This window comes from Colius striatus, chromosome 4, assembly GCF_028858725.1.
Source record: "Colius striatus isolate bColStr4 chromosome 4, bColStr4.1.hap1, whole genome shotgun sequence".
Taxonomy (NCBI): Eukaryota; Metazoa; Chordata; class Aves; order Coliiformes; family Coliidae; genus Colius; species Colius striatus.
Genome location: NC_084762.1, coordinates 31,743,083 through 31,760,493, shown reverse-complemented (window position 1 = coordinate 31,760,493; position 17,411 = coordinate 31,743,083). Strand labels below are relative to the sequence as shown.

The window sequence follows — 17,411 nt, the reverse complement described above, 5'->3', positions numbered from 1 at the left end:
CAGCTCTCCATCCACCTCACTGTCCACTCATCCAAGCCACACTGCCTGAGCTTTCTGATGAGGATGTTATAGGAGACAGTGTCAAAAGCCTTGCTGAAGTCAAGGTAGATGACAAGCGCTGCTCTCTCCTCATCTAGCCAGCTGGTTATGCACTCATAGAAGGCTATCAGGTTGGTCAAACAGGATTTAATTTAAATAATTAATTTAATGTAATTAATTAATTGAATTTGCTCATGTGTCATAGTATAAGGATATGTCTGAATGTGTTACATACATCCTCTTGCTATAGGATTTTTTGTCATGTTACCTGGCCAATTTGTAGTTCTACATCACTCCATGTTTGCCATATTATACTTACTTTACCAGCTCCATAGGTACATTACATGCCTTAATGGTTTCCTAGTCTTTGTTTTGCAGATGATGGCTTATGTCTCTTGCAGAACGATGGCTCTGAGTTTATCTCCTTTATGTCACCTTGTATTATGAGTAGCTTTGACAAAGCATACATTGGCCCATTTATCTCCCTGCTGGTGTTTCGATATCATTGGGAGTGGAGACTTCTGTTAGAAATGTTTCAAGTGTTTGCTTTTGCCTTACCTGTTCTGCTCTTTGTGGTGGGCCTGTTCTGTTCCGTGCACTTTCCTCATCTCCTTCAGTCTAAAGTAATTTTTTCAGTCATTGGGTTTTACTCTGTCATTTTTAATTGTTTTAGCCACAGAGCAATCCAATGCTGACCTATACAAATTAGCACATTGGTGACGTGAAGGAATTTCTTGTCAAAAGTGATGCGTTTTTCACTGATGGGACAAACCAGATGCAGTCTGGTCAAGCCTTCTGAATGACTAATGCACAATCTGCACATGAGAATTTTGGTTTTGTTTTATTCTGTGTTATCTTCCAACCTAAACTTTCTCCATCATTTTACCCTAATGAACAATTTGAAAGGTTTAGGCTGTTCTTTCATTGGTGAAGAAATCAAGTCCTTTTCCCAGAGAGCTTGGTACTGCATCATCATGAGAATATTCTATAGCACTTTATTCTTTTCAGAAGAGATCTTGCATAATGATATTTTGATTCTTAATCAGTGACAAAAATCACCAAGTAGTCATATCTCTCTAAATGCCTAGGATGCTGACTGAAGATAGTAATGACCATTAGATAACAGCAGCATAATTTAGCACCAATAATTTCCTCTCTTGTTTTGTAAACCCCAACAAGTATTTCCTATTGCTTACTTATGAGTTTCTTAAAATAAGAGTTGCTTCTTTTGCTGTTAGGTTTCTAATTGTATTCATGATATCTTTGCCTGGAGTTTTAAACCATTGGTTTAAACCATAATCATAACATAACATAAATTTGTACAATCAACATGTTCTGTAGATTATCTCAAAGATAAACTGGAGTGATCTTGTCACTCATTTGACTGTATCTAAGCATGCACATTAATATGCTAAGTATGACTCAGTTTTCTTCAATCATGAATAGTGTACTGCATTAATCACTCTTGCCATTCCCTGATTCCAAGCTTTGAAAACTTACACAAAGTGAATTGCAGCGTCCAGCTTTATCAATAATGGCAAGTTCCTTATACTGTCATAATGTAAGAATGGTTGTACTGACTAGACCACAAGTCTACCTAGCCACATATCTGGCCTCTGATACGAAGGCCATTTTAAGCATCATTATGCTTAAGGAAATTATTTAGCGTAAGTGTGTATGTTAAATATTTATATATTTTACACAAGTTAGTACATGATTATCTATAGTGGAGGAAGCATCACTTAATATTTACCATCTAGGAATCTCTGCTATTCTTTCTGTAATGATACATTTACAGAGATGTTGAGTCATAATTTTTTTTCTTTGCTGTGAACAGAGGACTTGTTTAAATGGCCATAAACACAGACAGTGTTTGCTAGAGTCTTTCTCCAGGTGTGACTTGTTTGGCCCTTTACCATGATGATCTGGCAATCTCTCTTTGAAAATTGATCAAAGGGAAAAACCTATATAATTTTGAAGATATGGATGCCACTGCCTAAAAGCAGGGGATGGCTTCATTTTAGTGGCATTTGGTGTTTTCACTACAGTCTTCTCCTGGTCCTCTTGTTCCCAAACCCGCCACCACTGTAATATTGAAGTCACTGACATAAGCTGGAACACAAGAAGTTCCACTTAAAAACACAGAAAAACTTTTTCCGGTGAGGGTGAGAGAGCCCTGGCACACAGGCTGCCCAGGGAGGGTGTTGAGTCTCCTTCTCTGGAGGTTTTTCAAAACTCCCTCGACCTGTTCCTGTGTGACCTCATCTAGATGGTCCTGCTTTAGCAGGGGGGTTGGACTGGATGATCTCTGACAGCCCCTTCCAACCTCTACCATTCTGTGATTAATAACGACCTGCCCAAACTTACAGAGACATAACACAATATTCCTAAGTGATTGGTCAGCTGCAGTTTCTGAGTTATTTTATCAGTGTGTGTGTTTTTTTAATTTTTTCCTCACTTTGTAAATTAATATAACCTGGAAAAGATTTCAGCTTAGCTGGGAGAAGATACTGAGAAATACCCCAAGAAATCAGTGTTATGCTCAAACACTTTAAACTGAAAGCCTGACTGGTACTGTCAGGTACTATTTGGGATTTTAATGGAATGACTTAATTGCCAATCCTGTCATTCAGTGAAGGAGGAGACTGGTTTTGAGGTCAAGGGAAAAACAAGGTAGGAAGGTACAAGTAAAGTCTTGAGTATCATGTAGGCAGAGTGGGACCACACCAGGCTGCAGAAGTCATGTCACAAAACAGGAATAAGGGACTGTTGTGTCGTGGGAGACTGAATGTGTCCCACCGCGAAGGCTTGCTGCGATGATCCCAGGCAAAAACCAATGTAATGCATGGGAGCCAGTAATGGTGGTAGGAACATAAGAGTGGAAAACGGCTGCAGTCCAGACGCCAGGAAACACCTGGGGATAGGGGGCAGGAGCCCCGGCGACCTAGGCGCTGCTGGGACGAGGAGTGGTGACACCGGCGGGGAGCGACGCCGAGGCCGCCGGGCCCGGCCGGGCAGCCCCTTGCCGACTCCCTGCAGCACCGGACGCCCGACCCGGCCCCGCCGCCCCTCCCCGCCTTGCAAGAGCGGCCGGGTCGCTGCGGCCGCCCTCCTCCGGCCTCCTCCCGTCAGCCGAGTCCCCTCCTCCCCGCTGCCTTCCCGGCGGCCTGCGGCGGTCGCGGGCGGCCGAGCTGCTCGGTGCTTGCCGGCGCTGCCCATGGGGGAGTGCGGGGTCCCCCCCCAGGTCCAGCTCTTCCTCCGCGCCTGCGAGCAGGGCGACTGCGAGACCGCCCGGCGGCTGCTGGGGCTGCCTGGAGGCGGCCCCGCCGATCCGACGGCCCCCTCGTCCTCCTGCGGTACGGAGGAGGCAGCGGCGGAGCCCCGCGGCGAAGGGTCCGCTCCGCCGACCCCCAGTGTTCCCGTGGATTGCACCGACGAGGCCGGCAACACGGGGCTGCAGTTCGCCGCGGCGGGGGGCCACGAGCAGCTGGTGCGATTCCTGCTGCGGAAAGGGGCCTCGGTGCAGAGCAGGAACCACTACGGATGGAGCCCCCTCATGCAGGCGGCCAGGTAAGGGGAGGGATTGAGGCGGGGAGGATCTTCGGCCGCTAGTCCGGCTCACCGTGGGCCACCGGCCTAGTCCGCGACAGGGCGGCTACCGCGCCGGCGGCAGCCTCAGGGCGGAGAAGGGAGGACCGCTGAGCCTTGTTTCGGTGGCCCTCCCTTCCCCGCCCCAGGGCTGCCGCCGGCGCTCGGCCCGTTCAACCTAAAAATCCCGCACCACAGGCCGAAGGAGGGCGCCCAGGAGCGCCGCGGGGATCCAGGCGGGGATCCAGGCGGGGATCCAGGCGGGGATCCAGGCGGGGATCCAGGCGGGGATCCAGGCGGGGATCCAGGCGGGCCAGCATGTGGGAGAGCGCCATGTTGTAGGCCGCGGTCCCTTCTCCCCAGTATAGCGGGGTGTGGGGGGCATCAGAGTGGTCACCTGTTACCCCGGAGGTGGACAAGATGTCGTCGATTGGAGCTTTGGGTATATATTATGATGGGGCATTAGGCTTTCACTCTCCATCTTAAGAAGGTGATGACTGAATCTGTGCATGCTGTTTCTTGGTTAAAAGACAGTGCAGAATTGCAACCAGAGGTAACCTGGACATGAAAACACTGCTCCGTTCTTTCCCTCTGTGGAAATGCACACTGTTACTTAATTTTCTGCCTCTTTAAAAAATTTTGTATGAGTGCATATTGACTACTTGTGGAAAAGTCACATCTGACAAAACATACTGAAGGAAAAAGAATTAATTTCATTTGGCTTTTCCATGTGTTACTAAAGAGCTCACTGGAGGGTATGGAAAACTATTGCTGAGGGTTTGAGTGACAAAACTGGGTTGTCTTCTGCATCAAGGATGCTGTGCTGGGAAGATCCCTGTATTGCTAATCCTAGTGGTGTGCTTATACTTACGTATACAAGTACTGGGTTTACAGACATGTTTTGCAAGGTTAGAGGGCACTGCTTTCCTGGGATTTCCTTTAATAGTTGAATACTTAATTAAGAGGAGGAATGTGAGGTTGTTTTGGTGATGATTTTTTTTTTAATAACAGATTAAAATACTTGGAATGAAAGAGTCAGTTTCAAAGTCAACATTTTTCTTTTTAATTAAAGCCCCTAGAAAGTTCCCAAAGAATGAGTCACACAGCTGGTTTCCCAGTAAGAACAAGGAAGACAAGGTTCAACAGTTTTGTTATTTTATGAAGGTTAAAAAAAAAAGGAAAAGTTGCAGAAGCATTCTTAGGGTTTTTTTTTTTCCTCCTTAATGAAAACCATACATTCCTTTTCTTAAAACAATAGACTCAGATCACTCTAAGCCTCTTGCTTTTTTGAAGAAGTGACTTTCTGACCTTTTAAAAATACGGTATATGACATTGAAACCTGTGGAGAAAGCATAAAGTGGAAGAATATGTTTCTTTTTTAACGGTTAACCAGAAAGGAAGCAGAGTTCGTACAAATGTAGGTTTCGAACTATGTACATGTTTAATTTTCTGGCTGGAGTTAGTCCTGTTGAAGTTGGACAGGAGATAGTATATAGGCATAAAATTCATCATATGCACAAGGGTTGCATGCTCTATTGATATGACACAGTTGAAGGCCACCAGGATAGCTCTAGGGACTAGAGCTTCTAGGGACTTGGAGGCTTCCTTGTGCAACTATATACTTTCTGAAAGGAAACTAGGGAGTTTTGGTCTTGTGTCTGCTGTTAGTGGTTAGCAGTATTCTTCAGGATTTCCCCAACTAACTTTTGCTTTGCTGCAGTATACAAAGGCTGCTGACAGGATCAGTGTTTGAGTGTGTTAAACACTGCACAGCTACATAGTAATGCAGGATACATGCAGCAAGAGCACAAGGAACACATCTTTGGCAGGGAGTTGAACTAGATGATCTTTAAAGGATCCTTCCAACCCCTAGCATTCTGTGATTCTATGATCTTACCAATGTATTATTTTTATTAAAATGTGGGATTCCTAAGGTGAGGAACAGTATGAGCTTTCAGTTATAACAGCGTTAGGTAGCTGGTTGAGTGTATGGCTTGCATTATTGTCTTTTGTTTACTGGCAAAATACCGGAGTGATAGTAAAGTGATACTAAAGCTGGGTTACTGCTGAAACTGGTATCAAGAGTTCAATATTCTGACCAAGTTGTTTTAGATATTTCCCACAAAGATGGTTTAATGCTTTAATACTAAGCTTCCTTATTGGAAGATATTTGATGTTTTGGAGGATTTTAATTTAGCCTAGTGATACAGCAGTCTCCTGAATTCATGATACAAGCCTAACATAGCAACTGCAACACACAGTTGAACCACAGCATAGAGTCATAGAATTGTTAGTTGGAAAAGACCTTACATTGCCAAGCCCACCACTAAACCATGTTCTTCAGTACCTCATCTACAGGTCTTTTAAATATCATCAGGGATGGTGACTTCACCCGTTCCCTGTGCAGCCTCTTCCTATGTTTAACAACCCTTTCAGTAAAGAAATTCTTGGTAATACCAGTCTAAAACTCCCCTGGTGCAACTTGAGGCCATTTCCTCTTGTCCTATGACTTGTTACTTGTGAGAACAAACTGACCCTCACCTCTCTACAACTTCCTTTCAGGTAGCTGCAGAGAATGATCATGTCTCCCCTCAGTCTCCTCCAGGCTAAACAACCCAAGTTTCCTCATACGATTCTCATGAGACTTATTCTCCAAACCCTTCACCAGCTTCGTTGCCCATCTCTGGACAAGTTCCAGCACCTCTATGTCCTTCTTCTAGTGAAGGGCCCAGAACTAAAAACAGTATTTGAGGTGCGGCCTCACCAGTGCTGAGTACGGTGGGACAATCACTTCCCTGGTCCCGCTGGCCACGCTATTTCTGATACAAGCCAGGATGCCATTGGCCTTCTTGGCCACCTGGGAACACTTCTGGATCATTTTCAGCCACTGTTGACCAACACTCTGAAATCCTTTTCTGCCTGGCAGCTTTCTAGCCACTCCTCCCCCAGCCTGTAGCGTTGCATGGGGTTGTTGTGGCCCAAGTGCAGGACCTGGCACTTGGCCTTGTTGAACCTCATACAACTGGCCTCAGCCCATCCATCCAGCCTGTCTTGATCCTTCTGAAAAGCCTTCCTACCCTCAAACAGATTTCTTCACCTGTCCAGCTTGGTGTCATCAGCAAATTTACTGAAGGTGCACTCAGTCCCCTCATCAAGGTCATGGATAAAGATGTTAAACAGGCCCCAGCACTGAGCCCGGGGGACACCACAGGTGTCTGGCCCCCAGGTGGATTTAAACCATTCACTACTACTCTATGGGCTCGGCCATCCAGCTAGTTTTCCACCCAATGCAGACTAAGTCCATCCAAGCCATGGGCAGCCAGTTTCTTAAGGAAAATTTTGTGGGAAATGGTGTTGAAGTAAAGCCAGGTATACAACAATCACATCATTCTCTTATCCACTAAGTGGATCACCATGTTTTAGAAAGAGATCAGGTTAGTCAAACAGGACCTACCTTTCATGATGCCATGCTGACTGAGCCTGAACCTTTGGTTGTCCTGTATATGCCTCACTGGCTTTCAGGATGATCCATTCCATAATCTTCCCTGGCACTGAGGTCAGGCTGACAGACCTGTAGTTCCCAGGATTCTCCTTCTGTCCCTTCTTGTAGATAGGTGTCACATTTGCCAATCTTCAGTCCACTAGGACCTCCCCAGTGAGCCAGGACAGCTGGTAGATGATGTAGAGTGGCTTGGTGAGCACTTCACCAGCTCCCTCAGCATCCTTGGGTGGATCCCATCTGGCTCCATGGGGTTGTCTGTGTCAAGGTGTAGCAGCAGGTCACATACTGTTTCCCCGTGGACTTCATTCTGGTCCCCTTCCCTGTCTTCCGGCTCAGGGGTCTGCATACCTGGAGAACAACTGGTTTTAGTATTGAAGACTGAGGAGAAGGCGGCATTAAATACCTCAGCCTTTTTCTTATCCTTTGTCACAGTGCTTCCCGCTTTGTGAATTAATGGGTTAATTTAGCTCCTTAGCTCTCCTTTTGTTGCTGATAGATTTATAGAAACATTTTCTATTGTCCTTCATATCAGTGGCCAGTTTAAATTCTAGTTGTGCCTTGGCCCTTCTGATTTTCTCTCTGCATAACCTCACAACATCCTTTACAGTCTTCAAGAGTGCCCTGTTCCTTCTTCTGCAGGTATTAGGCTCTCTTTTTTTTTTTTTTCTCCTGAGCTCCAGCAGAAGATCCCTGCTCAGCCAAGCTGATCTTCTGCCCCGCTGGCTCATCTTGCACAGCTTGATCCTGCACCTTTAAAATTTCCTTCTTGAAGAGTGTCCAGCCTTCCTGAGCTCCTTTGCCCTTCAGGACTGCCTCCCAAGGGGACCCTGGCAGCCAGCTTACTAAAGAGGTCAAAGTCTGCCCTTCAGAAGTCTAAGGTAGCACTTCTGCTGAACCCCTATTTGCTTCTCTGAGAATCAGGAACTCAATCATTTTGTGCTCCTTACCAGCTTTTGTATGTGCATCATGCTGAGCGTCTCCAATTGTGGGGGAGGAATATGTGGCTGGAAGCTAGCTCAAAACCCTTTCTATTTTCCAACTTTATTTTGTTGGTTGCCCAGTTTTGGTGCTCTTTGTTGCACTGAGCTGTGTAGATATTTTTTCCATGCTGGTCCACCTGACTTAGGAGGATGATACTTTAATGGAGTTGAAAATGAGGCTAGCATATTTCTGCTTTCACCAGGATATCCTCTTAAATAGTTGTCTGTTTGAAGACTGTGGTCACTGGTACAGTTTACAGTTCTCAGCTGTTGATTACTCCCTTCTGGTAAGGTGACCACTGTCACATTCAGTGATACATGCATGAATTAGTCAATAGGCCAATTTGGTAAAAGTTTTCCATGTTCTGAGTATGTCTGTTTTCTTCGAGAAGCCTCTGCCATCCAAGGTATTAATTCTTCTCCTTATCTTTCTGAAGGTTTGGACATCTAAGTGTGGCTCACATCCTGCTGGAGAATGGTGCAGATCTCAATGCACAGAATAAGTTAGGAGCCAGTGTCCTCACAATGGCCTCCAGAGGCGGCCATGTCAGCATGGTGAAATTGTTGCTGGAATCTGGGGCTTTTGTTGACAATTACGACCATTTTAGCACAAATGTACTGAACAGCAGCAGGGATGACCTTCCCGATATCACTCCCCTAATGGCAGCTGCCCAGCATGGACATGAGGCAGTGGTACATCTGTTACTAGACTGGGGAGCTGATTGTAATTACACTCTGAAGACCATGGGTTGGAGTCCTTTAATGCTGGCAGCTGTTAGTGGAAAGGTGAGCTTGGCACAGCAGCTCATGGAGAAAGGAGCCAATCCTGATCACCTGAATGTACTACATAAAACACCTTTTGAAATCTCTGTTGGCTTCAAACACAAAGACATGAAGGATTACCTGGAATCTCTCACAACGATCAGACCCCAGGCAGGTATGGAGCATTAGTTTTGTTTTGCTTTAAGTTTTGATTTCCTGTTTAGAAATTGAAGGGGTTATTTTGTATGCAGATGATGTTCTTTATAATTTCCAACTAGACTCTTTTGCAAATGTTGGCATAGGTATACCCACCTTGGGTGAGGCAGGAATGTCCAGCTTCAGCAAATTACCTCCACACAAGTATGATGAGATTCCTGTTGGGCAGTAAAAATAATGTGAAATTATAAATGTATTTGTTTTTCTTTTTTTCTTTTAAAACCCATGATTCAAGTGCTCATTTAGAGAGAAAATTACAAAGGCCTGCTTGAAATGGCACTAAAGAAGACACACGAAAAACAGGTGGGATATCAAAGAAAGGGTATTGCAGACTTGGAGAAAACCTGGAAGATAGATAATATGGAAAATCTGCCTTGTAAGAAGAGAGTGAAGAATGGGTTGGTGAAGAGGTGTGATTAGTTGGGTGTCCATGTTAAGGACAGGAAGTCCCAATACTAGAGGGCCTTTTTACATGACAAAGAAAAACACTTGTCAGTGTAAGGTTAGAAGAATTTGAATGGGAAATAAGACACTGTATTTTGTGGTGAAGCTTAGACCTGGAGTGACTTAGTAGAGGCATGCAATCTCTTAACAGTTGTGATGAAGGTTAAACGCCTTTCTAAAACTCATAATCAGATTGTCTTCACTAGATGTGACATGCAGAAAAACAGATGAAGTTAACCTAACGTTTTCCTCTACCAAGTTCTGAGTATATGAAACTACCTCAAAGTGCTTTGATAGTGGACTGTAGTCTAGGAAAATGAAATATTAATGTGGATAAGTAACAAGTCAGCATATCCCTTACTTTTCTGTTCCTTGCAGAAAAGCATAATGCTTATTTAACTTTAGGAGTTCAGCACAGGACCACAAAGATGATTAAGAGAGTAGAGCATCTCTCTTATGATGAAAGGCTGAGGGAGCTGGGGCTCTTTAGCTTGGAGAAGAGGAGACTGAGGAGTGATCTCATTAGTGTTTACAAATACATAAAGGGTGGGTGTCAGGAGGATGGAGCCAGGCTGTTCTCAGTGATGTCCAGTGGTAGGACAAGAGGTAATGGGTACAAGCTTGGAACTTAAGAGGTTCCAAAGAAACATAAGGAAAAACTTCTTCACTGTGAGGGTGATTGAGCGCTTGAACGAGCTGCCCACATGGGTTGTGGAGTCTCCTTCTCTGGAGATATTAAAAACCCACCTGGACGAGTTCCTGTGTGACCTACTCTAGGTGGTCCTGCTCTGGCAGGGGAGTTGGACTAGATGATCTTTCAAGGTCCCTTCCAGCCCTTAAGATTGTGATTCTTTGACTTAATAAGATTTATAAAACAATATTATTTCAATGCAAATCTCAATTAAAATGAAGTTAAGAAATGATACATGTATGGTTTTTAATTTTGCCCTGTAATGCATTCATTATATCCACTGAAGTAAGATGAGAACGGATAAACATTTTGTGACGGTGTAATTAAAGAAAATGCCATGGTCATGTGGCTTTAGCAATGAGAGTGGAAGGATATAAGACCAAGATTTTGTAGAGCAAGGTAATACCTTGTACTGGGGCATCTGAAGACTTAGGAAGGTATGAGTCAAGTTAGACTACAATATTTTTCTTTCAGTCTTAACCATTATATCCAGCATCATACACTCAGCCGAAAGGACAGAATAGTATATGATGTGTTTCTACCAGTAATTTTGCAAGTTTTTTAATTATTAAGAAAATGTGTATTGTGTTGACTGTTTTTTGCATGTAATTTCCTATGATTTTTACTTTTATTTAAGATAAAACTGCTTGCCATCGTCTGTTGGTTTGAAAGTTAATCTAGTTTAAAACATATTTTACTTACGGCAAATATCTCTCACAGCTGTCTTTCCAAATTTGCTTTCCTTTCTAGCTGGATCTGTAAAAGTGTTATGAATGTCTTAATGTTAGTTTTGTTAAAGTATTGTGGATTTGCTTCCCTTTCCTTCTCCAGAAATTTGTTTATACTGATAGAAATTTATTACATTTGTTCATGAGATAAGTCAGTTTGGTTTGAATGTTGTATTGGGCGTTTGTGTGTCCATATGTAATTTCAGAGACTGAGACCTTATTCTGCATGTGACTGTTGGTAGATGCTTTTTGAGGTATTTGTGTGTTATGATGCAGACCAGTGCTGGGAAGTGCATAACAAAGGAGGTTGGAAGAAATGCATCTGGATTTTTCAGCTTTGCAGTATTTGCTATGAAATCTAATGTGTCTAGCTCTAGAAAGAACCTTTTCTATGTGTTACCACCCGTCCAACCATGGTGGCAGAAAGCCTGTAGGGTAGAATAGTCTTTTGTGAGCTTACAGCCACTTGTGATACCCAAGTAGACTTATTTCAGTCTTTAGTAGTTACGTCTATATTTACATTTGTTGTCATTCCAGCAAATAAAACTTCCTCTCTACTTTAAGAAGCAAGGACAAAAATCTGACATTTGTTTCTGTTTCAGAGGTGTTAAATCATATGTTGACTCATAAGTTGAGTTAGAGCTAGGACTTTCATACAACTGCACTGCTAGACAGAACTATCTGTCTGTAAACATTTTCTCATGCCCAGTCTCTGAGGAGTAGATGTTGGTTACAGTGCACAGAGAGAATTGGACATCTGTGGATTTCACTAGTGCGATGCTTTACACCTTGTCCATACATTCAGAGAACTTAAGTGCAGGCAGAGTTTTCTTGATGAGTACTGAAAGTCTTCTGTAGTCATATGATTTAAAGTGTTGAAGAAATCTATTTAAGCTAGGAGAGTGGACTTGCTTTAAAGCAGGTGAATGTTCCTGTTGTCTCTGCTGAGGTGGAGTATCCATCAGCAGAAGAGTAATAACTAATTGGGACAGAGAGGGGGTAACTATGTTAAGCTTTGATATGAATTTCTGCATTGGCTTTTGACCATGGCTTCAGTCTCCTCCTGGTGCTGGAGTCCTGTGTATCTTGGAAAGAAGAAAAATAACCTTTCCCTGATATGGAAGGCAGCAGTAAGTTTGCTGATGATACTACACTGGAGGAGGTGGCTGACAGACCAGAAGGCTGTGCTGCCATCCAGTGAGACCTGAACAGGCTGGAGGGTTGGGTGGGGAGAAATCTAATGAAATTCAACAAGGGCAAGTGTAGAGTGTTGCATCTGGGAAAGAATAACCCCATGTACCAGTACAGACTGGGGAATAAACCCTTAGAGAGTAGTGTGGGGGAAAGGGACCTGGAGGTCTTGGTGGACAGCAGGATGAGCATGAGCCAGCAAAGTGCCCTTGTGGCCAAGCAGGCCAATGGCATCCTGGGGTGTGTGAGAAGGGCTGTGGGCAGTAAGTCAACAGAAGTTGTCATCCCTCTCCTCATCTTCCCTCGTGAGACCACATCAGGAATATTGTGTCCAGTTCTGGGCAGTTCTGGAGTCTAATCCTTTACTAAACAAGTTGTTTGAAAACTGTTGATGTTGTGTATGGTGCACACATACACAGTACCTTCTATGAGAGCAGTTTCTGAACCAGGAGAAAATGTAGGACTCTCTGCTTTCTTTGCTAGTCCTAAGAGTTTCTCATGTTTTTGAGGGACTTACAGCAACTGTTTTTTTTTTCAGCATTTTCAAATTACTTCCTTTGGAGTCAAGCTATGAACATTAACCTTTTCTGTGTTATCACAAAAATGTCAGAATCAGCTGAGGAACTCTATCAATGGCTCCTTATTTTCCTCAAAATCTTTTTAGCCCATTGATTCTGTAGTGTCATTAATGCTTTGGAAGATGGAGGAGGATATATTTTTCTGGCTTGAGTAGAAGGTGCAAATTATGTCACTGTTTTTTCATCATTGTACATAATGTCAGCAGTTTCAGAGCACTTTGAAGGCACATCAAAGGAATGATCCTTCACTCAAAATACTAAATTTGTAATAATTACAGTTCTTAAAATGAGAATGGTGATCTGGGAGCACAAACAGCGAGCTCTGTAGTTAGAGAATCACTGTTTTTGTGACCTTCACAAATTTGTCTGGCAATAGTCAAGAGGAAACAAAAATAGAACAACTCGTAAAACTCCTTTTGAGTCACTTTTCAAAATGGTCCTGGACTACTTGAGCGTTTGCTGTTGTACAGAGTATTACACCAGACCACAGAACCATGCTGTGTTTCTTTAATTGGTATTTTAGTCTTCCAGGCAGGAAATACGGAAGTTTCCAAGTACGATTTCCTGATAGAGCATGGAAGTTGAATGGCAAAAGCCTATACTGGTGCTTCATTATAGTTTGTAGCTTTAGCTCTGCACAGAGAACCATACAGGTAAGTCATTCTTCCCAAAAGGAATGAAGAAGTTATCAGTGCTTTCCTTGTTGTTATTAAATGTATGTCTAAACCTGTTTTACAGTACCTTTATGTAAATTTTAAAACAGTTTTTGCTATGAATTTTTTGGGTTTTTTAATGATTGATAATAGAAATATTTATATTTCTTCCAGATACAGAAAAGAAGCAACCTGATGTTTTTCATGCTTTGAAATTGGGTAAGTACTGACAGTATTATTCTACTGTGTCTGCTTCATGTAACTTCAGATCATGTTTGTTTGCTAACACGGGAAACGGAAATGTGTTCTTTTTTGGGTTTTTTTTTCCTTATTTTTGTTTGTGTTTTAATTAATACGTTTATTTCTGTAGTTTATATTCATTTTTCTTCATGTTCCAATATGAGAAAATCTTTATGAACTATGAATTCCTGATTATGCTCTTCATGCAAAATGGTGTGATAACAGTAGTTCTAGTTATTCCAAGATCATGCTATCTTTAATATTATTTTTTCCCCTTTCTTCATAAACTTCAAGTATGAAAACGAAAGTGCTAATTGGTGCAAAAAATATACTGGCCTTTATGCTGTATGAGCATCTGTAATTGCTCTTTAAAGTTGCTTCAAGAAAAATGTGTCTCAGATCTTGCCTGTTCTCTCATAAGCAAGAGTGACTTTGTTGAGCACTCAACTGGTAAAAGTGTTCTATGTCAAACTGAAAGAGCCAGAGCCATCCTGTTGATTTAAATTTGATCCAGGCTTTGATGGGTTGCACTCATGGTGGGTGGCAAGCTGCTTTCTAGTTACCTATTTTCCTGTATCTTCAAGTATAGGAAAAAGTGCTAAGTGAAGAGTTTGACCTGAGGCTTTCTATCTGATGGCCTTAGCGTGGGAAATAAGGCTATTCACTTTCTACTGAGGTTCCAGATAAGTTTACAGGTCATAAAACTCTGCTGTTTACAATCTCTTTGACAGATTAGACTGATTCAGTATTTGAACCTTACCTGATTCCTGCTCTTATAGTTGGGTGGTTTGCCATTTGAATGTTTTTAGCTATTTGATAGCATGTTTAGCCTATTGCCAGCAGTCCTAGCCATAGAGGGTCAGAGAAAAAAAACCAACAGTCACTCAGTAGTAAAGTTCCTGATGGATCATTTAATATTATTTAAAAAAAAATACTTCCTGACTGTAACATAATTGTGAAGCATTTGGTATGGTTCACCTTCTTGCTTTCAACAGGGAGCTGGAACCTGAAGGGAGCTCTGAGTTAGAAACTTTAAAAGTTTATGATGGATTTTTAGATCTATCTTTATTATCATTATTTGTAAATGAGTAATTTTTTGTGAAGGAAAATGCCTTTTTCTTTCTAAACATTTATTCAAAAAGATTTAAGCAATGCATGTTTAAATTGACACTATCCAAGTTTCATTGTTGATGCATTCCTATTGAAAAGTTAGAGGTGTGTTTTAAAGCCTGGCCTTGGCATTCAGATCTCATCCTGGATTTTGTACTACAGTTTTAACAGCTCATTTCAACCAACCATTGTAAGTCACCTGCTTGGGAACTTCACAGCTTTTCAGGCTGCCAGAACTGGAAATGGGAAGACATAATAGTGGAGAAGAAAGAGGTGATAGGTAGCAGTAGGAGGTGATAGGACCTCTCTTAAATGTTTACTTCACACGTAAGGTACCAAAACCTTTTCCTGGGAAAGCCTCAGGTCTCCTAGATTTTGAGAGTTCAGCTGCCCTTCTTTTACCCCTGTAACTTTTATCTTGACATTTCTAGTGTTGGATTGAGGGGGGGAGCCAAATGATAAGTGTATTTTTTTTTTCTTAAATACTTGGCAATGGATAGCAGCACTGTTGAAAAAACAGCTCACCAGGTTAAGAAGTGTCCAGGCCAAAGTTCAAAGTCAATTCTGAAGTAGGTTCTAGGGTTTTGTTTAGTGAAGTCTGTGACATGAGTGTGTGTTAAAAAAGCCACCTGCAGTCTTTTATTAAGGGACATAGAAAAGTATAGAAGTACTTCTTGTATCTTGCCTGTTCCAAGAAATCAGGTGAGTGGTACTGGTGGGATGTTAGTTTCTGCATTCAAGACTGCATTCAAGTGCCTGCAGGATTTGTCTAGGATTCTGGCTTGGCTTTCCAAGGAAAATGTTCATGCTTGTGATGGATTCAAGGCAGCAGCCATCATGAGGCAGTATACCATATGAAGGTCTTTTTAAAGATGAGATTTTTCTGTTTGCGTGGCAGCTGATGATTTGCACTTTTTGCCTCTGTTCCTACGGTGGTATGTATTTGGTCACAGAGATGTTTTTTTCCCCTTCTTCCTTGTTTTTGCTTACTATATGTCATCAAAAAAGTAAGGGAAGTGGGTAAGCTTAAGCCCTCTGCTTAAGATAACCGTCACATAAGATAACCCTGACTCCCTCATATGTTTTTTTAAGAAGTGCTTGTTTCTACTTTTTTTAAGATTTAGAAAAAAACCCATGATGTGGTTACAATATGTTCAGTAGCGTATTTTGTACTACTTTTTATAATCTAGAGAAGAACTCAGTGATTACCAGGGTCTTTATGTGGAAACTTAAGTACTGGGTTCACTTTTAAAGAACTAGAAAGATGACAGGAGTAATGCATTTCTCTTGAGCAGGGAGTAGGGAAGTTTTGCGTTGGAGATTTAGTGTAAATATTGGATGAAGAACTAAAAAAAAAATTTAAAAAACCCACCTGTCTTTGTAAATATAAGAAAGTTAAGCAGTGGAATAATTAATTCCTTGAGAGGTTGTGGAATTGTGCCAGTAGAGGATTTTAGAATCAGTGAACCGTCTTTGTAAGAGGAACTTATGGGTCAGTGTGAAACTTGGCATGTTCTACCTGCTTAAGAAAAGATTTTGCCTCCACAACCTTTCAGAGTGCCTTTGTACCCACTTTCTGTGATTTTAAAATTATTGCATTCTGTGATTTCAGCCTATAGAAATGGAACAAGGATCTTCATCCTGCTGAAGGACATGTCATGGTGTCTCAGTGTCATCAGTTTTCCTTGCACAACATCAGTTATGTCAGTTTAATAAAAATATTCCCTACTATGTCTTCACATGTGAGATGTGCTGCAGTTTATACAGTCTTTATAGCTTAGTCAGTCATTTCAGAAACAGATTCTTTTAATGGAGTTTTACTGGAAGCTGGACTAGATGATCTCTAAAGGTTCCTTCTAACTCCTACCATTCTATGATTCCATGGTTCTGTGAAATTACAGAAATTTGTGTGCAAATAGGGAATATGAGGGAAACAGTGCCTCATGCTTATGCTACAATTTTATATAGCCTGAGAGGATTAAGTAAAAGACCAAAGATCAGTACAAATGTTTAGCTTTAGTGTTGCACCTTCTCTAGTACTTTGTTTTTTCTGCTTTAATTCCACTAAATGTAGATCAATATCAGCAAATTAAAATACATATTAAATCAGTGGCTAATTCTCTGTTACTAACGTGGAATGTTTTGTCTCTGTTTTGCAGGAAACTTTCAGCTGGTTAAGGAGATTGTTGATGATGACCAAAGCCAGGTCAATATTAGCAACGTTGATGGTGCCTCCCCATTAATGATTGCAGCTGTAACTGGGCAGCTGCCCCTTGTTCAACTCCTTGTTGAGAAAAATGCTGATATTGACAAACAAGACAATATTCATGGCTGGACAGCACTAATGCAGGCTACATACCATGGGTAAGATATATGCTGTCTTTGAGTCTAGCAGTAAAGAAATTTCATTCTTATTACATCACAAGACAAAAAATCTTTTTGATACTGTTTCTGGAAGCAGTGGGGTCTTACAAGAAATACAGAGACTTGTGACCTAAGTTTTCCCTGACTCTTGCACTGCCCTCAGCTTTTCAGAGCAGCCCTGGAATGCTGTTTGCATTTTGAAATGAGTGGCACATTTGGAAACTTGACTCCTGCTCAGTAAGTGCTGGGAACATAGTGCTTCATGCAGGCATTAGGAGCTTTGGTGGAAATTTCAGCCTCATCCTTTGATTGTTTTTTAGTGTTT

General features: G+C 42.0%; 1 protein-coding gene across 5 annotated transcripts in view; it reads left to right on the top strand.

The window, feature by feature from the left end:
• Nucleotides 1–3,184: 3,184 nt before the first annotated feature.
• Nucleotides 3,185–17,411, top strand: part of ANKS6 (ankyrin repeat and sterile alpha motif domain containing 6) — a 43,631-nt gene continuing 29,404 nt past the window's right edge. For 4 of the 5 annotated variants that reach the window (XR_009818654.1, XR_009818655.1, XR_009818656.1 and 1 more), the window contains exons 1-4: nucleotides 3,185–3,609; nucleotides 8,547–9,046; nucleotides 13,547–13,591; nucleotides 16,882–17,086. Coding sequence is in view for 2 of the 5 variants with exons in the window: in XM_061995500.1 (XP_061851484.1) it covers nucleotides 3,257–3,609; nucleotides 8,547–9,046; nucleotides 13,547–13,591; nucleotides 16,882–17,086 (1,103 nt within the window). In the remaining 3 variants the exon portion in view is untranslated. Of the gene's footprint in view, nucleotides 3,610–7,941; nucleotides 8,008–8,546; nucleotides 9,047–13,546; nucleotides 13,592–16,881; nucleotides 17,087–17,411 lie in introns of those variants that run through there. The other variant, XM_061995501.1, reaches the window with a different exon arrangement.